Below are 23,915 nucleotides of genomic sequence, written 5' to 3'. Positions count from 1 at the left end.
ACAAAAGCTCTTGTACGCAGCATAGAAACGCCTTTTTCTTTGTTTGGTTTGTTGACAACCTTGACAGATGAAATCTCTCTCTTGGAGGAGAGTATTTGAAGTCCAGAAGGTATCCCTGAGATATTATCTCTAGCGTCCAGGGATCCTGGACATCTCTTGCCCAAGCCTGGGCGAAGAGAGAAAGTCTGCCCCCCACTAGATCCGATCCCGGATCGGGGGCCCTCAATTCATGCTGTTTTAGGGGCAGCAGCAGGTTTCCTGGCCTGCTTGCCCTTGTTCCAGGACTGGTTAGGTCTCCAGCCTTGTCTGTAGCGAGCAACAGATCCTTCCTGTTTTGGAGCAGAGGAAGTTGATGCTGCTCCTGCTTTGAAATTCCGAAAGGAACGAAAATTAGACTGTCTAGCCTTAGGTTTGGCTCTGTCTTGAGGCAGGGCGTGGCCTTTACCTCCTGTAACGTCAGCGATAATTTCTTTCAAACCGGGCCCAAATAAGGTCTGCCCTTTGAAAGGTATATTAAGTAATTTAGACTTAGAAGTAACATCAGCTGACCAGGATTTTAGCCACAGTGCTCTGCGCGCCTGAATGGCGAATCCGGAATTCTTAGCCGTAAGTTTAGTTAAATGTACTACGGCCTCCGAAATGAAAGAATTAGCTAGCTTAAGGACTCTAAGCTTGTCCGTAATCTCATCCAGAGTAGCTGAACTAATGGTCTCTTCCAGAGACTCAAACCAGAATGCCGCCGCAGCCGTGACCGGCGCAATGCATGCAAGGGGTTGCAATATAAAACCCTGTTGAATAAACATTTTCTTAAGGTAACCCTCTAACTTTTTATCCATTGGATCTGAAAAGGCACAGCTATCCTCCACCGGGATAGTGGTACGCTTAGCTAAAGTAGAAACTGCTCCCTCCACCTTAGGGACTGTTTGCCATAAGTCTCGTGTGGTGGTGTCTATTGGAAACATCTTTCTAAATATCGGAGGGGGTGAGAACGGCACACCGGGTCTATCCCACTCCTTAGTAATAATTTCAGTTAGTCTCTTAGGTATAGGAAAAGCGTCAGTACTCGATGGTACCGCAAAATATTTATCCAACCTACACATTTTCTCTGGTATTGCAACTGTGTTACAATCATTCAGAGCCGCTAACACCTCCCCTAGTAATACACGGAGGTTTTCCAGCTTAAATTTAAAATTTGAAATATCTGAATCCAATCTGTTTGGATCAGAACCGTCAGCCGCAGAAAGAAGCTCTCCGTCCTCATGTTCTGCAAGTTGTGACGCAGTATCTGACATGGCCCTAGCATTATCAGCGCACTCTGTTCTCACCCCAGAGTGATCACGCTTGCCTCTTAGTTCTGGTAATTTAGCCAAAACTTCAGTCATAACAGTAGCCATATCCTGTAATGTTATTTGTAATGGCCGCCCAGATGTACTGGGCGCCACAATATCACGCACCTCCCGAGCGGGAGATGCAGGTACTGACACGTGAGGCGAGTTAGTCGGCATAACTCTCCCCTCGCTGTTTGGTGAAATGTGTTCAATTTGTACAGATTGACTTTTATTTAAAGTAGCATCAATACAGTTAGTACATAAATTTCTATTGGGCTCCACTTTGGCATTAGCACATATAGCACATGTATCTTCCTCTGAATCAGACATGTTTAACACACTAGCAAATAAACTTGCAACTTGGAAATACTATTCAAGTAAAATACTATGATATGAAAACGTACTGTGCCTATAAAAAGCACAGAAAGATTTATGACAGTTGAAAATTAATAAACTGAAAAGGTTATAGCATCAATCTTTGTAAAAAACACAATTTTAGCAAAGGTTTGTTCCCATTAGCAAAGGATAACTAACCCTGATAGCAGAAAAAAAGTTACAGAATAAACGCTTTTTATCACAGTCAACTACAATCTCACAGCTCTGCTGTGAGTGATTACCTCCCTCAAAACAAGTTTTGAAGACCCCGGAGTTCTGTAGAGATGAACCGGATCATGCAGGAAATACAATGAGCTTCTGACTGAATTTTTTTGATGCATAGCAAAAGCGCCAAAAACGGCCCCTCCCCCTCACACACAACAGTGAGAGAGATCAGTAAACTGTCAGAAATTAGATCAAGCAACTGCCAAGTGGAAAAATAGTGCCCAAACATTTTATTCACCCAGTACCTCAGAAAATGCAAACGATTTTACATTCCAGCAAAAAACGTTTAACATAAATTAAGAGTTATTAAAAAGCCTGTTGCTAGTCCCTGCAAAATAGGCTAAAGTCTTATGTACACAGTGCAATTCCAGTGAAGTACCATTCCCCAGAATACTGAAGTGTAAAATATACATACATGACATATCGGTATGGCAGGATTTTCTCATCAATTCCATTGTCAGAAAATAAAAGCTGCTACATACCTCTTTGCAGATTAATCTGCCCGCTGTCCCCTGATCTGAAGTTTACCTCTCCTCAGATGGCCGAGAAACAGCAATATGATCTTAACTACTCCGGCTAAAATCATAGTAAAAACTCAGGTAGATTCTTCTTCAAATTCTACCAGAGAAGGAATAACACACTCCGGTGCTATTATAAAATAACAAACTTTTGATTGAAGGTATAAAACTAAGTATAATCACCATAGTCCTCTCACACATCCTATCTAGTCGTTGGGTGCAAGAGAATGACTGGGAGTGACGTAGAGGGGAGGAGCTATATGGCAGCTCTGCTGGGTGAATCCTCTTGCACTTCCTGTTGGGGAGGAGTAATATCCCAGAAGTAATGATGACCCGTGGACTGATCACACTTAACAGGAGAAAGATATTCTACTGTATTTAATAGTCTAATTTTATAACAAATATAAGTTGTGTATTTACATGCTCTGTTTTTAATACTGGCAGATGTTCTACAGACACATCCCTGTGATAATTTTGAAAAGTGAACTTAGATGTTTAAAGGGACACTCTAGTCCAAAACAAACTTTCATTATTCAGATAGGGCATGTCATTTTAAACAACTTTCCAATTTACATCTATCAACAATTTTGCTTTGTTCTCTTGGTATTCTTAGTTCAAAGCTAAACCTAGGAGGTTCATATGCTAATTTCTAAGCCCTTGAAGGCCACCTCTCATCTCAGGGCATTTTGACAGTTTTCACCACTAGAGGGTGTTAGTTCATGTGTATCATATAGATAACACTGTGCTCACGCACGTGGAGTTCCTAGAAGCCAGCACTGATTGGCTAAAATGCAAGTCTGTCAAAAGAACTGAGATAAGGAGGCAGTCTGCAGAGGCTTAGATACAAGATAATCACAGCGGTAAAAAGTGTATTTATATAACTGTGTTGGTTATGCAAAACTAGGGAATGGGTAATAATAGGATTATCTATCTTTTAAAACAAATATTCTGGTGTAGATTGTCCCTTTAAGTCCCATAAAGATGTGAAATAATCATAATATGTTATAATGTACAAAGACATTCCGAAAAAAGGTTTACCTGCCATTTTTTGATGTTGTTCCACAAATATTTGAATTCATCAAATCCCAGCTTCCCAGTGCTATCACTCTGTAGTTTTGTAAGTTAAGGAAATTGAAATGGCATTCATCTTAGTCTAAGTGACTATAGAATATGCCCTCACCCACAGGATACACATATGAGGCTGTGAGTCTGTTTCATTTGCACATACCAAGTACCCACCATTATCAGTTTGCATATCAGGCCCTCATCACAAAGCCAGGCTATGTGGTCCCCCATACTGTGAGCCAGTGATGGTAAACCGGGGCACTCCAGATGTTTCAGAACTAGATTTCAAATTATGCTCAACTGGACTTCAGAGTACCTTAGCATCATGGGAAATGTAGTTCTGAAACATCTTGAGTGCCAAGGTTCACCATCACTGCTGTGAGTATACCAGGCAGAGATCACCCCCCTCCCCCTCTTGATCATACTGTGCCACTGTTTTTTATACAGGATGAACATATGACAGTGTGTGTGTGTGTATATATATATATATATATATATATATATATATATATATATATATATATATATATATATATATATATATATATATATATTATAATATAATATATCTCAGTACCCTGCCAACACTACATTTGGACCTCCCTCATATTAGTTTCCTTTCAATCCCCTGTCCCCCCATGAATGCCAAGTACAGTATAGGAATATCAAAACTTCTATGGAAGCTTCCCTTTCCCAAATATAAATGGATACATCCATCACAGCCACCATACTCCGACAAGAATCAAGGCTAAATCCATCTGTCTTCAGGTCCTGATCTGTAAGAGTCAAAAGAAAGGCGGGCAAGGATGAAATAAAAGGTCTACTTTACTGCACCTTATGGGACCAGCAATCAAATGGAATACATATAAAAGCGCAAAAAAAGATGAGAGACTAGGTCTTACGCGTTTCAGAAGGATGCCGCTTTAATCATAGACCCTAGTCTCTCATTTCACAACCACTTATTTATAGGCAAAAAATTGTAACCATATAATGACCACCCCTCTTAAAGTGACAGAACATATGTAAATACATCATAAAATAAACAATATGTTTGAATATAATACACTGAGAGATACAAAAAAAAAAAGTTTTAAAAAGGCAAATGTATTAAACCATATAACACCTCCTTTATTATATTACATACAGAGTGGAAGCTCCAATGTGTGTGTGTATATGCTGAAAGTTCCTTTATTTGTCTGCAGCGCTTGCCACGCTGGGTGCCTCAGGCCGCCCGCAGAAGAACGTTATTTTTCAATGAGGTGACGTTTCCACCTCTTAGCCAATAGCCGTGCAGGCCAGCTAGCATCATGCTGGATAGCTAGCACGCTATTGGCCAAGATCACCTCAGTGATAAAACAGGGTTCTGCCGTGGGCTGCCTGAGGTGCCAAGTGTGGCGAACGCTGCAGATAAATAAAACAGAATTTATGCTTACCTGATAAATTACTTTCTCCAACGGTGTGTCCGGTCCACGGCGTCATCCATAACTTGTGGGAACCAATACCAAAGCTTTAGGACACGGATGAAGGGAGGGAGCCAATCAGGTTACCTAAACAGAAGGCACCACGGCTTGCAAAACCTTTCTCCCAAAAACAGCCTCCGAAGAAGCAAAAGTATCAAATTTGTAGAATTTGGCAAAAGTGTGCAGAGAAGACCAAGTCGCTGCCTTACATATCTGATCAACAGAAGCCTCGTTCTTGAAGGCCCATGTGGAAGCCACAGCCCTAGTAGAGTGAGCTGTGATTCTTTCAGGAGGCTGCCGTTCGGCAGTCTCATAAGCCAATCGGATAATGCTTTTCAGCCAGAAAGAGAGGTAGCAGTAGCTTTTTGTCCTCTCCTCTTACCAGAGTAAACGACAAACAAAGATGAGGTTTGTCTAAAATCCTTTGTTGCTTCTAAATAGAACTTCAAAGCACGGACTACATCTAAATTGTGTAACAAACGTTCCTTCTTTGAAACTGGTTTCGGACACAGAGAAGGAACAACTATTTCCTGGTTAATATTCTTGTTGGAAACAACTTTTGGAAGAAAACCAGGCTTGGTACGCAAAACAACCTTATCTGAATGGAACACCAGATAGGGTGGGTCACACTGCAAAGCAGATAATTCAGAAACTCTTCTAGCAGAAGAAATAGCAACCAAAAACAGAACTTTCCAAGATAATAACTTGATATCTATGGAATGTAAGGGTTCAAACGGAACCCCTTGAAGAACTGAAAGAACTAAATTTAGACTCCAGGGAGGAGTCAAAGGTCTGTAAACAGGCTTGATCCTGACCAAAGCCTGTACAAAAGCTTGAACATCTGGCACAGCTGCCAGTCGTTTGTGTAACAAGACAGATAGAGCAGAAATCTGTCCCTTTAGAGAACTCGCTGACAATCCCTTATCCAAACCTTCCTGGAGAAAGGAGAGGATCCTGGGAATTTTAATCTTACTCCATGAGAATCCCTTGGATTCACACCAACAGATATATCTTTTCCATATTTTATGGTAAATCTTTCTAGTCACAGGTTTTCTGGCTTGGACCAAAGTATCTATCACTGAATCCGAAAACCCGCGCTTGGATAAAATCAAGCGTTCAATTTCCAAGCAGTCAGCTGGAGAGAAATTAGATTTGGATGTTCGAATGGACCTTGCACTAGAAGATCCTGTCTCAAAGGTAGCTTCCATGGTGGAGCCGATGACATATTCACCAGGTCTGCATACCAAGTCCTGCGTGGCCACGCAGGAGCTATCAGAATCACTGAGGCCTTCTCCTGTTTGATCCTGGCTACCAGCCTGGGAAGGAGAGGGAACGGTGGAAACGCATAAGCTAGGTTGAAGGACCAAGGCGCCACTAATGCATCCACTAGAGTCGCTTTGGGATCCCTGGATCTGGACCCGTAGCAAGGAACCTTGAAGTTCTGACGAGACGCCAACAGATCCATGTCTGGAATGCCCCATAGTTGAGTTAACTGGGCAAAGACCTCCGGGTGGAGTTCCCACTCCCCCGGATGGAAAGTCTGACGACTCAGATAATCCGCCTCCCAGTTGTCTACACCTGGGATGTGGATCGCAGATAGATGGCACCTCTCTCATCGCCAGGGAACTCCTTGTTCCCCCCTGATGGTTTATGTAAGCAACAGTCGTCATGTTGTCTGACTGGAATCTTATGAATCTGGCCTTCGCTAGTTGAGGCCAAGCCCGGAGAGCATTGAATATCGCTCTCAGTTCCAGAATGTTTATCGGGAGAAGAGACTCTTCCCGAGACCATAGACCCTGAGCTTTCAGGGAATCCCAGACCGCGGCCCAGCCTAATAGACTGGCGTCGGTCGTGACGATGACCCACTCTGGTCTGTGGAAGCTCATTCCCTGGGACAGGTGATCCTGGGTCAGCCACCAACGGAGTGAGTCTCTGGTCATCTGGTCTACTTGAATCCTTGGAGACAAGTCTGTATAGTTCCCATTCCACTGCTTGAGCATGCACAGTTGTAATGGTCTTAGATGAATTCGAGCAAAAGGAACTATGTCCATTGCTGCAACCATCAATCCTACTACTTCCATGCACTGAGCTATGGAAGGCTGCAGAATAGAGTGAAGAACTTGACAAGCGTTTAGAAGCTTTGACTTTCTGACATCTGTCAGGAAAATCTTCATTTCTAAAGAATCTATTATTGTTCCCAAGAAGGGAACTCTTGTCGACGGAGACAGGGAACTCTTTTCTACGTTCACCTTCCACCCGTGAGATCTGAGAAAGGCTAGAACAATGTCTGTATGAGCCTTTGCTTTGGAAAGGGACGACGCTTGGATTAGAATGTCGTCCAGGTAAGGTGCCACTGCAATACCCCTTGGTCTTAGAACCGCTAGAAGGGACCCGAGCACCATTGTGAAAATCCTTGGAGCAGTGGCTAGCCCGAATGGAAGAGCCACGAACTGGTAATGCTTGTCCAGAAAGGCGAACCTTAGGAACTGAAAATTATCTTTGTGGATAGGAATATGTAGGTACGCATCCTTTAAATCCACGGTAGTCATAAATTGACCCTCCTGGATTGTAGGTAAAATCGTTCGAATAGTTTCCATTTTGAACGATGGAACTCTGAGAAATTTGTTTAGAATCTTTAAATCCAGAATTGGTCTGAAAGTTCCCTCTTTTTTGGGAACTACAAACAGATTTGAGTAAAACCCCTGACCTTGTTCCACATTTGGAACTGGGTGTATCACTCCCATCTTTAACAGGTCTTCTACACAATGTAAGAATGCCTGTCTCTTTATTTGGTTTGAAGATAAGTGAGACATGTGGAACCTTCCCCTTGGGGGTAGTTCCTTGAATTCTAGAAGATAACCCTGAGAGACTATTTCTAGTGCCCAGGGATCCTGAACATCTCTTGCCCAAGCTTGAGCAAAGAGAGAGAGTCTGCCCCCTACTAGATCCGGTCCCGGATCGGGGGCTACTCCTTCATGCTGTCTTGGTAGCAGCAGCAGGCTTCTTGGCCTGTTTACCCTTGTTCCAGCCTTGCATCGGTTTCCAAGCTGGTTTAGTCTGGGAAGCGTTACCCTCTTGTCTAGAGGCTGCAGAGTTGGAAGCCGGTCCGTTCCTGAAATTGCGAAAGGAACAAAAATTAGACTTATTCTTAGCCTTGAAAGGCCTATCTTGTGGGAGGGCATGGCCCTTACCCCCAGTGATGTCTGAAATAATTTCTTTCAATTCTGGCCCAAAAAGGGTCTTACCTTTGAAAGGGATATTAAGTAATTTTGTCTTGGAAGATACATCCGCCGACCAAGACTTTAGCCAGAGCGCTCTGCGCGCCACAATTGCAAACCCTGAATTCTTCGCCGCTAATCTTGCTAACTGCAAAGCGGCATCTAAAATAAAGGAATTAGCTAACTTAAGTGCGTGAATTCTGTCCATAACTTCCTCATACGGAGTTTCCCTACTGAGCGATTTTTCTAGTTCTTCGAACCAGAACCACGCTGCTGTAGTGACAGGAATAATACACGAAATAGGTTGAAGGAGGTAACCTTGCTGGACAAAAATCTTTTTAAGCAAACCCTCCAATTTATCCATAGGATCTTTGAAAGCACAATTGTCCTCAATAGGAATGGTCATGCGTTTGGCTAGTGTAGAAACCGCCCCCTCGACCTTAGGGACAGTTTGCCATAAGTCCTTTCTGGGGTCGACCATAGGGAATAATTTCTTAAATATAGGAGGAGGGACAAAAGGTATGCCTGGCTTCTCCCACTCCTTATTCACTATGTCCGCCACCCGCTTGGGTATTGGAAAAGCGTCAGGGTGCACCGGGACCTCTAGGAACTTGTCCATCTTGCACAATTTTTCTGGGATGACCAGATTGTCACAATCATCCAAAGTAGATAGCACCTCTTTAAGCAATGCGCGGAGATGCTCTAATTTAAATTTAAATGTCACAACATCAGGTTCTGCCTGCTGAGAAATTCTTCCTGTATCAGAAATTTCCCCATCTGACAAAACCTCCCTCATTGCCACTTCAGATTGGTGTGAGGGTATGACAGAAAAATTATCATCAGCGCACTCCTGCTCCACAGTGTTTAAAACAGAGCAATCGCGCTTTCTCTGAAATGCTGGCATTTTGGATAAAATATTTGCTATGGATTTATCCATTACTGCCGTCAATTGTTGCATAATAACAAGCATTGGCGCGCTAGAAGTACTAGGGGTCTCCTGCGTGGGCAAAACTGGTGTAGACACAGAAGGAGATGATGTAGAACTATGTCTACTTCCTTCATCTGAGGAATCATCTTGGGCAACTATTATCTGTGACAGTACTGTCCTTACTTTGTTTGGACGCTATGGCACAATTATCACACATATTAGAAGGGGGAATCACATTGGCCTCCATACATACAGAACATGATCTATCTGAAGGCACAGACAGGCTTAAACTGGTTAATAAAGCACAAAAACCGTTTTAAAACAAAACCGTTACTGTCTCTTTAAATGTTAAACAGTGCACACTTTATTACTGAATATGTGAAAAACTATGAAGGAATTATCCAATCTTTACCAAATTTTCACCACAGTGTCTTAAAGCATTCAAAGCATTGCACCCCAAAGGGGGTATACGATACCAAATGAAGCCTTCTCGGAACCTTTTCAGTGAATTCCAGACCCACACACATGCAGCTGCATGTACTGCTCTCAAAAGTAACTGCGCAGTAATGGCGCGAAAATGAGGCTCTGCCTACTACAGAGAAAGGCCCTTCCTGACTGGGAAGGTGTCTAAACCAGTGCCTGGCGTAAAAAACGTTCCCCAAAGTTATAAAAGTGTGAAATTCAACTTCAAACAGTATATAATACCTAAATAAAGCAATCGATTTAGCCCATAAAAGTGTCTACCAGTTTATAGCCCATAATAAGCCCTTTATTCTGTTTGAGACTAAGAAAATGGCTTACCGGTCCCCATGAGGGGAAAAATGACAGCCTTCCAGCATTACACAGTCTTGTTAGAAAAATGGCTAGTCATACCTTAAGCAGAAAAGTCTGCAAACTGTTCCCCCCAACTGAAGTTCTCTCAGCTCAACAGTCCTGTGTGGGAACAGCAATCTATTTTAGTTACTGCTGCTAAAATCATCCTCCTCTTATAAACAGAACTCTTCATCTCTTTCTGTTTCAGAGTAAATAGTACATACCAGCACTATTTTAAAATAACAAACTCTTGATAGAAGAATAAAAAACTACAACTAAACACCACATACTCTTCACCATCTCCGTGGAGATGCTACTTGTTCAGAGCGGCAAAGAGAATGACTGGGGGGGCGGAGCCTGGGAGGGACTATATGGACAGCTTTTGCTGTGCTCTTTGCCATTTCCTGTTGGGGAAGAGAATATTCCCACAAGTTATGGATGACGCCGTGGACCGGACACACCAATGTTGGAGAAAAGGAACTTTCAGCATGAAGTATTAAATACTTCCTGACTAAACGTCCCTTTTATTTGTTGCATTGGTAAATTCTAGCGTTTCAGAAACACTAGAATTTACAGAACACAAGAACAAATTTCTACTCCTGCAATACTCACGCCGTGAGACCACCTTGTTTAGGATTCCCATCAGTTCTGTGGGACTGACTTCCATATCCTAGGAAACAAAGACAAGCTACATAATCTGGGGATAACTTAAAGGGATATTAAACCCACATTTTTTCCTTTCATCATTCAGATAAATCAGCAATTTTAAGCAACTTTCTATTTTACTCCTATTATCAACTTTTCTTCATTCTCTTCATATCTTTATTGGAAAAAACAAATTCTCACCTGATTATTTTCTTTTCTTCTGACGGGGAGTCCACAGTTGCATTCATTACTTTTGGGAAATCAGAACCTGGCCACCAGGAGGAGGCAAAGACACCCCAGCCAAAGGGAACAAGGAACAGTAGGAGAAATATCAGGTGAAAAAAAAGGTGCCAGAAGAATACACAAAAAACATGGCCGCCCCCCATAGAAGAACGTGGGAGGGGAGGTGTGGACTCTCCCCGTAAGAAGAAAAGAAAATGATCAGGTAAGCATAATTTATGTTTTTCTTCTTAAACGGGGAGAGTCCACAGCTGCATTCATTACTTTTGGGAAAATACCCAAGCTATAGAGGACACTGAATGCAAAAAAAAAAAAAAAAAAAAAAAAAAAAAAAAAAAAAAAAAAAAAAAAAAAAAAAGGGTGGGTAAGCAAGGCAGCCCATTCGAAGGGCACCACCGCCTGAAAATACCCAAACCAGCCAAAAAGGACAGAAAGGACTATGTAACTGTCCAACAGTTAATTTCAGCAAGGCCCCGATAAAGACCGCTCAAAGGCACTAGAGATCACCGAGCACATTGCCCCTGAAGAGATCAAAACACGCCGGCTCTAAGCCCGTAACAATTCCACATATTCCCAGAAGGGAAAAGGAAAGAGGAAAGCTCCCAAAGGGAGACCACCCACTGACACAACAGTGTGAACACAAAACCACCAGGTTGAGGGAAGCATCCCAGAGACAGAAAAAGGAAATTTATGCTTACCTGATAAATTGGTTTCTTTTTAGATACGATGAGTCCACGGATTTCATCCTTACTTGTGGGATTATGCCTCATGGTCAGCAGGAGGAGGCAAAGAGCACCACAGCAGAGCTGTATAAATAGATCCTCCCCTCCCACTCCAGTCATTCGACCGAAGTTAGAAAGAGAAAGGAAAAGCCAAGGTGCAGAGGTGTCTGAAGTTTACAAAAATTAACAACCTGTCTTAAAAGGACAGGGCGGGTCGTGGACTCATATCTAAAATGATATAAAAAACAAATTTATCAGGTAAGCATGAATTTCCTTTTCTTCTTAAAGATACGATAAGTCCACGGATTTGTTCCCTGGATCACTATATTGTCCGGAAAAGGCACCACTGCGATGCCCCGCGGACTAAGAACCACCAATAAAGACCCCAGAACGTTTGTGAAAATTCTGCGCGCCGTGGCCAGACTGAAAGGGAGAGCCACAAACTGATAATGTTTGTCCAAAAACAAACCTCGGGAACTTGTGATGATATCTGTGGATAGGACCATGAAGATATGCATCCTTCAAATCCACTGTCGACAGAAATTGACCCACTGGATCAATGTAAGAATGGTAAAAATAGACTCCATCTTGCGAGGAACTATGAGGAACTTGTTAAGACTCGGAAGGTCTAATACAGATTTGAAGATTCCGCCTCTTTTATTTTGGGAACCACAACAGATTTAAATAAAACACCCTGCTCCTGTACCAGGACTGGAACAATGACACCCAGGGAGGAGAGACCTCTTACACAATGCAAGAACGGCTCTCCTATTAACTGAACTGCAGATAATCCAGAAAAACAGAAGCCTCTGGGAGAAAAACTCCTTGAATCCTGATCTGTGTCCCTGGGACACTATTTTTCTTTTCCCAGGGATCCCGAACATCTCGAACCCAAGCCTGAGCGAGGACGGAATATCGCCTTCCACAAGATCCGGTCCCGGATCAGGGGCATGTCCTCCCCACCGTGCCTGATTTAACAGCATATTGCACAGTAGGAGCCCCTGTCAGTTATAGCCCCTAGTCGTGTCTCTCTCCCACCACAATTTCATATATCTGTTATGCGAAAGCTGAGTGGTACATAGGAAATAGGGGAGCCCTTACAATAAAAAGTACAGTACCCCACTATGAGATAGGTAATATATACACAGCCATTTCTGAGGTAATAAATGTCCCAGAAAAATAAAAGAGCTGCACATACCTTTATGCTGAGCGACAGCATGATCAGTCCCACAGGATCAAGAGGTCTTCTCTCTCCTGCAGTTCTGTGGAGACATACAGGGCCTTAGTTAATATTTGCTAAGACCATTTTCTGAAGGGCAGCACTTAGTATGGGAGGCGCAGTGAGAATGTAATCCCACCAGTTCCCATTGCTTTAAAGCCACCTGTAGCTGTACTCTAGAGGCTGACAATGAATACGGCTACACCCTATAACAAAACAGCACTCACTGGTACCATTTTAAAAATAATAAACTCTTGATTGAAGAATCTAAACACACACCTCACTTTACCTCTTCCTATCACTAACACAGGCAAAGAGAATGACTGGAGTGGGAGGGAAGGGATGAGCTATTTATACAGCTCTGCTGTGATGCTCTTTGCCTCCTCCTGCTGACCAGGAGGCGTAATCCCACAAGGATGAAATCTGTGGACTCATGGTATCTTTAAAAAGAAATATACTTTTCCCTTGTTCGAGGGAACCAAATATCAAGTGATATGATGAAAGCAAAAGTGGCACCCCACCAAAGATATCAATGCATTCTCTACAGTCTCCAAAACATGGGAGCAGACGAAAAGCAATATGAGGAAAGGGGCGGCCACAAGAGCCTGATCTTTCCACCCCGAAGACCAACCAACCATCCCCAGACAAGGGGAAAAACAGGTAGATAAATGAGTTACAAAGTCTGTAAAAAAAAAAAAAAAAAAAAAAAAAAAAAAGCTTTACCCCTGCAATTATTTAGGAAAATTTTTTAACCATTCATACTTTATCTTTATTGGTTTAACTATTCAATCATACATGTTTAAAAACACTTAAACTCTCTAGATATCAATATATAGCATAGGTGTGTGAATAATACCTCTGAGAATCATGTATCTATATGTGAAACATTGTACTTGATTTGTCAAGCAGTTAGATACAAACATTATCTTTTGTATCCAGCTATTAATAAATTCAGAAATAATGCTGTAACAAGAGGACCTGTTAATATGTGGAATGTCAGATTATGAGATTAAAGCTAATAAACTAATACTCTATCTGTAATTATAAGTTCTTTGCTTGCACAGTCAACTTTAGCACAGCTGTTCAGTGTAATAGATTCTGTCTGCTTCAAATCTCTAGATATTAATATTTAGTATAGGTGTATGAAGAACACCTCTGAGAATCTTGTATCTAGTTATGAAACATTGTACTTGGTTTGTATAATATCAAGCAGTCAGATACAAAAAATATCTTTTGTAGCCGGCTAATCATAAATTAAAAAATAATTCTGTAACAAGAGGACCTGTTAATATGTGGGATGTCAGATTGTGAGATTAAAGCTATCTAGCTAATACTCTATCTGCAATTATAAAGTCCTTGCTTGCACAGTTAACTTTTGCACAGCTATTCAGTGCAATAGATTCTGCCTGCTTAAGCCCCTTCTATAGCGGGGGCTAGATTAACGTTTAACTGACTTGTTTCACTAACATAGCATCTGATCTCAGAATATAACACACATTTACAAGCTATTGGCAATCAACAGTTATCATAGAGAGTAAGTGGTTAAAAAACTGAGAGTATGAACTCTCTGAAGCCAGACCCCTGACACGTGTTTCGCTCATGCTTCCTCAGCGGGGTTAGGTGAAAAAACAGGAAATCCAAAACCCTCGCCCCTATAGAAGAGGTACTGAGGTCCAGATTCTCAAAATGAGAAGATCGGAAAAGAATACCCTACGAGGGATAAACACCCCCCCTAACCTGGTACTCCACGGTAAGGAGACGACTAGACCTCCAGACCAAAAGAAAATTGAAATAACTAAAACCGAGGACCTTCGGAGTACCTCTTAGCAGGATCCTTCCAGATAATACAATCGAGGACAGGACCAAGAGGACTGACAAACCTTTTTGAAGCCCCACCCGAAAGAACAACGAGAACCAGCCTGACATAAACGAAAAGGCTTCCTCTATGAGCCCTGTCAAGGGCAAAATCCTGAAGGAAAAATTAAACTCACATTGAATTCCTGGCAATCCCTATTCACAGGGACATAAGCATAATAAAGCTCTTGTCTGAGAGAAAACTCACCACCCACCAGGGTAACTCAGATATTCCAGCACCACGTGGATGGTATAGACCCTTAACAGAAACCAGCGCCCTACCAGGACCAGTCTGCTACAGAGGGCATTCCGTAACTGAACCAGGTCACAGAAATTTCTAAACCCTAGAAGGGATCGATAAAACTTACGAATAACGTAACCTACAACTTCTGCAGAAGTGTTCAAGCGACCAAAAAATTGCTAATATCGAATTCCAGAGAAGAAATGTTCCCCAACAGGAGAAAATATAACAACCATGAGCTTACAAAAGAAAAACAAATACATCCTAACCGGATCAACGAAAAAGAGGGCAGCACTCACAGGTGAACGCCCAAGAAAAATGGTCACACTGACAGGGCCAGCCCACCAGAGATCCCATGTTCCCGAAACTCAGAACTGGAATAAGATAACCCAAAGAAAAAAAGATAACTTGGAGACAATAAGGAGATTAAGTTCATCCCCCCACGTCTAACCCAGCTTGCCGTCCGGAGCGGAAGACAGAGAACCCCTCAACCCCTCTGGGCTGGGATCTTCCAGCACTGCCAAAACGTGTCGTAGCAGGACACGAAGGCACGCCAGTCTATAACAAAAGGCAAAACTTACGACCCCGATCCTGAGTATTGGGCCCCTGAAGCTTAAGAGGCAACCGCTTCCCCAGAAGGCTGGTCTGACCCAGACGATCCCTCGCCTGACGAGCCCTGGTTCACCGAACTCGGACAGAATCTCACTAATGTCTCCCTCCCTGGAAGATGTAAATGTGCCAATGCCAAAGAAATGGCCATGCGGAACCATGCCGTAACCTCTGGAGGAAACAAGCCGCCTTCCGGAGAAGGGGTAACGGCATTAGGGACACCTGCTTGCGTAGTCAAAGAAGGTTCTAGGGTACTCGCCACACCGGATATGGGGTCCCCAGGGGCGGATTGCTCGGCAGACTCTAAGTTCCCCGGATCGGGAGAAAAGAGCACTCTAAAGCGCCATGCGGAACATAACTGATGGGCATGGATTACCCGGGCCATTTAATATTCTTCGCAAAAAGTAGAATCTGAATCAGAGACATCCGTCTCCAAAAAATCAGAGTCCTCCATAACAAGGATACAAATTATGGATAGGAAAAACAAAATAAAATGGCACCTTACACCACCAATGGCTGGGGCACTCACCACCTCCTATGACCCAGACAACCAGCGAAACAGACTCTCTCCGTAGCCACACGGTCCGGAATACAGAAATGGTGACTAGAAATGTGACCACTACCGGTCACAAGGTACACCGTGTAGGCCAACAAAAGACGCACTAAAACCACCAGGGCTGCGCAGCCTGACAAAAAACGCTGTTATGTTCCGATATAGCCACGAGCCCACAAATCACAACACATTAGCAGACAGAGTCACATAACAAACATGATTAAAGTCCCCCCTGTTCAATAACCCCCCTCAGGAGATATTTACCCTTGATTCCATAAGATAAAGGAGTCCCACTGAGACCCTGACTCTTCATTTACATTACATTTCACACATTTTAAGTAAAATTAAACGATCTTAAAAGGAATCTACACCGTGGAACAGGTACACGGCCCTTTAGGTGTGACAGATAGTAGCCTCGCTTCTGACATGGACTTGAGAGAACAAAGCAGACAGCGAAACTTGTCAATGCTGATTGCTAAGGAGCTGTTAATATGAGTCGGGATGGTTTCGCAGAAAGACTCTCCCTGCATCTCCGGACTCCATCTTTCATCCAAGCTCTCACTGAGAGAGTGACAGGACTACTTAAAACTCCAGTCCCATTCCGAAGAGTACTACCCTCCATAAGAGATTATCTTAAAACTTCCGACACTTCTCTGCCAACCTCCTGTGACGAAAGGCAAAGAATGACTGGGGGATGAGGGAAGTGGGGGAGGTATTTAAGCCTTTAGCTGGAGTGTCTTTGCCTCCTCCTGGTGGCCAGGTTCTGAATTCCCAAAAGTAATGAATGCAGCTGTGGACTCTCCCCGTTTAAGAAGAAAATTTGGGTTTCATATCCCTATTAACAGAAATTGAAATTAGAGTACTGCATCTGCTACAGAAGCATAAAAAAAAAAAAAAAAAAAAAAAAAAAAAAAGAGAAGACCAGAAACTTACCTCTCCTGCTAACTGGGTGAACAGTCGGCGAAACTGTCTAACTTCCTCACTCTCGTTTGCCTCAACATTTGAAAAATGGCTCCGTGGAGGCTGATGGGAAAGATAAAGAAAGTCACGCTGTATATCAGACAAAAGGGGGTATGTGTAAATGTGAAGAGAGGCCAGAGCAGAGGATGTTCTGTATTAAAGGAACATTGTACACTAAATTTTTCTTTGCATAAATGTTTTGTAGATGATCCATTTATATAGCCCATCTGGGAGTGCTTTTGCAACAATGTATATTTTTGCTTATTTTTTTTTTTAATAACATTGTGATGATTTTCAGACTCCTAACCAAGACCCACAGTGTCAGATGTATACATGCGTTTACAGACTCCTGTTATCTGTCTTTTTATATGCAGAGAATTGGGGGAGAAAGGGGGGAGGGGGGGAGTGTCTGTTCTACTTTTTCCCCAGCCCCTTTCACTGGGTGTCCCAGCCTATCCTCATCAACAGTGCTAAACTGGGAGCTTCTAAGTAAGTTTTTAAAAGGTTTTATACTAGATTTTTATATCAGTATAATGTACATATGTATTACATGCAGTTATATGAAAATTTGTGTACACTGCCCCTTTAAGGTGTAGGGAGACTGAGGGTATTACGGAAGTTATAATATGTAGTTAAAGGGACATAATACTCATATGCTAAATCACTTGAATATGCTGCAGCATGACTGTAAAAAGCCAATCAGCATCAACAGTGCTGAGGTCATGAACTCATTCACTGTGATCTCATAAGATTTCACTTAATTCTCATGAGATTTCATAGTATACTTCCTTAAACTGAAAAGGGAAATAACATGTGTGCATGAGGCTCACTCCCTTGCCTGTCCCGGGACAGACATACTGATTTGCTGCTTAAAGTCCTTTACAATGGGGTGTGAATACTTAGGACATTTTGAGGTACAATATCTTAATTTTCTTTTTACATAGAGATGTTCAGGTGATATTTAAGTTGGAAGCAGCAGTAGAAACAGAATAGGAGGATAGGTTAGTGTGCAAGAAGATGGTTTAGGATTGTGTGTAAAATGTGCAAATAAAAGAAGGTGGGACTTACCGGGGGCTCAGGGTTGTAGTTAGAAGCAGCCTCACTGCAAGAAATTAAATAGCGTTAAACAATTATTGACATGAATTTTCAAAATTAAACTTTAAAAGGAATACTATATAGAACTCCTTTGATAAAAATAAATATGTTGTTAATTCAAAGTAAAAATAAAAAGAAACAGATTTTGTAAAAAACAAAAACTTGGGACCGTATTTGATCGCAGATTGTGGGGTGCATTTGTTTGCATTGCATGGACAAATGCTTTTTCCATTCCGCCCCCCTACCCTCACGCAACCAACTGAGTGATACTAGGGCTTGTCAATCACCCCAGTCGAATAAATCTGGGATGATTTTCATCCGCCAACTCCAAATTGGTTAGAGAGCCTGCAACTGACTCAGTTTATCTTGTCTATTCACTTTATAGTAAACCATCTCATCAGGCTAAGATAAACCTTCTTGCAGAGGCCACAGCCTCCTTGTAGGGCTCTGACAGGAAGTAATGGACACTACACAAATAAAAGGTAAAATAAATGTAAAATTATGAAGAATGTTTAAATCTATATTTTGCTATATTCCAGCGTTGATCTGTTTGCACATGTGCAGAAAGTCTCCTTCAGATACCTGCAGTGTAACATAGGTTCCATAATGGCACCACCCTTGATCAAAGGGAGGTGCATAATATGTATTTATCAAGCTGCGGCAGGAATTAAGCATTGCACACGAGCGCTATTTTGCGCTCACGTGCAATCCCGCCCCCTGCCCGCACACAGCCAATCCCGCACGGGCAGGAGCTGTCAATCTCCACGGTCGGACGAGACCGGGGAGATTGAAAATCGCCACCTAAGAGGTGGCGAAAGGTTAGGGAAGTAGTGGTCTGATAACGACTGCTTGTTAAATACGGACGGCAGGTTCTCTTGTGAGAACCTGCAGTCGTAGTGGGGCGAATGGGTTGATAAATCGACCCATTAGTGTTCCTTTAATGAGAATAGTGAATCTGATTAGCAGAATCAATAAATGCATAACAGAAAGATAATGCAATGTTTTATATTAAAATCTCAATGAGTTTACAGTTCCTTTAAATGAAAGGGTCCTGAGCGGAATCTGCGGCTAGTCACATGACCCAGCTGTGGGACTAGCGCTGCTGGATGGTTCAGCGTTAGTTTCGGTTCTCGGCTCTGTGCATGTATTATAATTACTATCATGGCCCTTTAAAAACTCAAGGTGCTTACTATTAGACAAGTGCATTCTGCAGTTATTTTTAGCTGCCGAATGAGACATTTGGATCTTTTTGGAGCCAGATTTTTTTTTCTGTGCCAATTCTAGATGTTAGTGTGTTGCACTTTCACAAGAAGATATCCGGCTACGAAAAGAGCTGAATGCCGTGAATGGTCATATTCTTCCCGCATAACAAAACTGCAGAATGCACGTCTACTTACTGTCCCTTTAAAGTGCCATAAAACATGTTGAGATCTGTGCATTTCCTAAAAGGGCTAATTAAGTAAAACTAGTTTGCATAAAAAAATTGTTGGCAAGTATTTTAAAATAATTTTCAAACATAAGCAAACTGACTTACATAGCCATGCAGTATGGAGTAGTCTGATCTACCCCCCCCCCCCATCAGTGTTTAGCAGGCGTTGTATTTCACAGCAGATAATCACTGCGTACTTCTGCATTCTACCAAAGAAATTGTAGATATAGATACAGCCATCAAAGGAATTGTGTGGGGGGAGTTAGAGCTGTACAATTCGGAAACTTAAAGGAAAGGGTTAATGGCGAGGCACTGCAGTATAAGTTTGCAGGTAAAGTAATTAAATGTACATATTATATTTTGTCTCTATCTTAAACTTGTTTTATGTCCCATGTGTGTTCCAGCTTAGTCAGGTTCTGAAAGTGTTTCATACACAAATGTGTACTCATGCTAAGGGCTTACAACAGTACTACATGGAATGCGGCAGACGACAAAGCATTGCTGGGACGTCTGCCAAGCCTTGTCTGCATGTTCTAAAGCTATTTATCTCTGAAACCTACTCATCATTAACCCCTGGATTGTATGATTACCATGGCTTTCAATAAAACAATTACAAAAAAAATACTGCATCCAGAAGCCCAAGGGAAACACAGATATGCGCAGTCACACTTCAGTAAAAACAAGTAGTGCAATAACCGGTGCCAGGATTACGTAACTACAAAATACAATTACATTAAAAGGATACAAAACCGAAAAGGTTTCTTTCATGATTCAGATAGAGCCTCAATTTGTAAACAACTTTCCATTTTACTTCTATGATCAATTTTGCTTCATTCTTTTAAATATCCTTTGATCAAGGAGCAATAAATTAGTGGTAGCTAGCTGAACACTTCAGTATAATCCACTGGCAAGTGGCATATATGTTCAGCCACCAATGAGCAGCTAACTCCGAGCTCCTGAGCCTACAAAAGTTCTTTAACACCTTAACAACCAGCGCCGTACCCTGTTCTGGGCCTCTCTCTGCCGCAATCTCGCTAAAACTAGCGAGATTGCGTTATTTCTGCACGCCCGAGTGGGGCAGTGGGAGGCTCATTGCTGAAGGGGCAGGACCACTACGGCTGCTGAAAAATCCCACTTAGAGAGGCAGGGAAGGGGAAGGAGGGAGTGGGGAGGAGGGAGAGGGGGATCATACTGAGGGATGGGATAAGAGGGTGGGAAATCGATCTGGAAGGGGTAGGGTATTGAGGGGGAGGCAGCTACACTACAGAAAAACTGGGTATTTTAACATTTTAAAAAAAAAACAACAAAAAACTGGGTACTGGCAGACAGGTAGATGGGGGAGGATTAGAGAGCTGTTGGGGGGGTGGATCCTACACTGCAGAAAATATATATAAAAACTTTCTACCAGTATGTAAGATGGGGGTGACCATTGTGGGATGGGGGAAGGGAAGAGTGCTGTTTGAGAGGGATTAGGGAGTGGGATGTGTCAGGTGGGAGGGTAATCTAAAGCTAAAATTAACCCCTTCAATGTTGGGCATAAGTGTAGTGCGCAACTGCATTTAGCGGCCTTCTAATTACCAAAAAGTAATGCCAAAGCCATATATGTCTGCTATGATAACAGAGGTTATCTTCTCTGCTGTGGCCAATTAGGGAAAGTTATAAATAGGTCACTAGAGTGTGCAGCCAATGACTGTGTGGGATATAACAGAGTGTTCTGCAATTCCATTTCTAATAGGAACTGAAAAGTTCACAATTTTAGAATGAAATAAAATAATGAAAGTATATTGTAGAGTTTTTTTCTATATATAGGATTTATCATTTTATATTTTCATCTCAAAGTGTTTAATGTCCCTTTAATATTGCATGGAAGTTTTTTTTGTTATATGTAGTAAAACAAGTAGGGGAGAAAAAAAAATGTAAAATCCCACGCAGCAACTTCATATTATACTATCATTATTTATTTTGGATCTGATACCTGTAATTTAATTTTAAAGAATGCAGATTTTACACATTAAGAATAGAAGTGACCACTGCAAACTTTCACAAGTATAACTTTGCTACACTCATCTGATTTTTTTCCCCTGTGCTCTAGTTCAGATATCATAAAAATCTGAGGCTTTTCACCATAGGATAAAGGAGGATCTCATAGAGCTGTCTAAATCTCATAAACGCTCTTCCTCAAATTTGACCCCCCAACAGACACAAGCACTACATACCCTGAATACAAGGCAAGATATAGTGATCAAACAGTCTGATAAGGGGGGGGGGGAAGTATAGTAGTGCAAGATAGGGAGGATTACATTTCTGAAGCCATGAGACAACTCAATGATACAGAGGTTTATCTCACCTTACACAGGGATCCCACTAATGAGTTTAAAACTAAGCTCTGGGATCTTCTGGATGATGGTCTAGAGGAGGGTATTTTTGACTTAGAGACATCAGAGTACTTCTTTGTCTCCCATCTTCCATCACCTCCCCAAGGTTCACAAGTCCTTGGTCGAGGTGAGGGGAAGACCAATAGTCTCTGGCATAGGGTCTCTTTTTGATAAATTGTCTAGCTGGCTTGAGTCACTTTTGCAGCCAATAGTGCTACAGTTACCATCCTTTTTGAAAGATACCAAACATCTACTAACAAGTATGGAAGAAGTAGTGTGGGATTTAAATTGCTCTTGGCTTACTAAAGATGTGGTGGGTCTATACTCTGCAATTCCCCATTCGTTGGGGGTTGAAGCAGTAGAGTATATGCTGGAACACCACAGTTATTATGATACTGTACATAAGTATTTTCTTATTAGAGCATTAAAGTTCTTGTTGTCCCATAACTACTTTCGATTTGAAGGTACTTACTACCTCCAGAGACGTGGCACCGCTATGGAGGCAAAGTTTGCCCCCGCTTACGCCAACCTATTCATGGGTTGGTGGGAGCGGTGCAGTGTCTATGGAGTTACTAACCCATATCGTTCACATATACGTATGTACAAGAGGTACATTGATGACCTCTTGTACATCTGGACTGGAACGGATCTAGAGATGGAGGGATTTGTGGCCTACCTGAACTCTAACACAGTAAATCTACAATTTGCATACAACTTTGATAGATTGAGCATACCCTATCTAGATGCTTTACTGATAGGGAATGCTTCCTCTAAGTCAATTAGTACCACCCTATATAGTAAACCGATCAACACTAATGCTCTAATGCATGCACGAAGCAGTCATCCACGACATACAGGGTTTGGTGTAGCTAAGGGACAATTTGTCCGTATTAAAAGAAACTGTACGAACGAAACAGATATCCTAAAAGAAAGTGAAATTTTGAAATTGCAACTCATACAAAGAGGTCACTCAAGTAAGGTTATTAATAGAGCATTCCTGGAAGTTAAAAGAATGACAAGACCAGTAGGGCCAATAATGCAAACAACAAATTTGATGACAATAAGTCAGTTTTTGTTACCACCTACAACCCACAGTTTAAGGAAAGTTTAGGAAAGAAATGTGTAACATAATAGGGAAACACCTTTCCATTTTAACAGCTGAAGCCTTAAGGATTATGTATCCAAAGGTTGTAATTACGTGGCTAGACGAGGTAGTACCCTGGGCAATATGCTTTTACCCTGCGTACTAAAAACACAAAGGACTAATACCAGCAGCTGGTTGAGTGTCAAAGGACACTTTAAATGCAATTTTAGTAAATGCATAGCTTGTCATGCCAAGCCTACTAAGAATTTTCAGTCTAAAGTAACACAAAAAAGGTAAACGATTTATTGGCATGTACAAACTGCCGCACAACATATGTAGTTTATCTAGTGGAATGCTCCATTTGTGACAGGCAGTACGTTGGGTGTACCACTAGAGAGGCACGCACACGAATCAGCATCTCAACAACATAGACCAAGGAGTAGAATACTCAATTTAGCGAGACACTTTATATACAGGCATCAAAAGGTCACCACTAGCTTAGTCTGGCAGATTATTGAATGGGTTAAAGCCCCTCCAAGAGGAGGAGATAGATCCACCAAACTTTTTGGATCTTTAAACTTAAAACCAGAAAGCCCTTAGGGTTTAATATAACAGGGGATTTTATAAATTTTTGGAAACATCATTAAGCTGTGTGAACCTATGTAGATATTTTTACTGTAATATGATAAGGTTATAGATATTGAGGTCACATTAACATAGAGGCATATTATCATATTCCCCATTCTAACTAAATAGGATTTGATACGCTAGAATGAATTTTGCAATATCTTTTGGAACTTTGCATAAAGTCAATATATTCTTGTTCCATATTTGAAAAAGTATAAGTAATTTATACAAAGATAGAGGGGGTCAAACAACAATCTCCGATTTATTCACAGTATATTTGTGTTTTTTTGATAAGCTAGTAATTTTATGGCCCCGTACAATGCTGAGTCAGT

The 23,915-nt window shown here is 41.8% G+C and overlaps 1 protein-coding gene across 1 annotated transcript in view; it reads right to left on the bottom strand.

Moving 5' to 3' along the window:
- CAPNS1 (calpain small subunit 1) overlaps positions 1 to 23,915 on the bottom strand; it is a 76,549-nt gene that overhangs the window by 29,976 nt on the left and 22,658 nt on the right. The window contains exons 3-7 of the mRNA XM_053721727.1: positions 18,042 to 18,075; positions 16,947 to 17,036; positions 10,543 to 10,600; positions 4,223 to 4,287; positions 3,485 to 3,553 (exon numbers count right to left, since the gene is read on the bottom strand). Coding sequence (XP_053577702.1) covers positions 3,485 to 3,553; positions 4,223 to 4,287; positions 10,543 to 10,600; positions 16,947 to 17,036; positions 18,042 to 18,075 — 316 coding nt within the window. The remainder of the gene's footprint in view (positions 1 to 3,484; positions 3,554 to 4,222; positions 4,288 to 10,542; positions 10,601 to 16,946; positions 17,037 to 18,041; positions 18,076 to 23,915) is intronic.

The sequence above is a fragment of the Bombina bombina genome, chromosome 7, assembly GCF_027579735.1.
Source record: "Bombina bombina isolate aBomBom1 chromosome 7, aBomBom1.pri, whole genome shotgun sequence".
NCBI lineage: Eukaryota > Metazoa > Chordata > Amphibia > Anura > Bombinatoridae > Bombina > Bombina bombina.
Note: the sequence above shows the minus strand (reverse complement) of the source record. Positions and strands in the feature narration are given on the sequence as shown.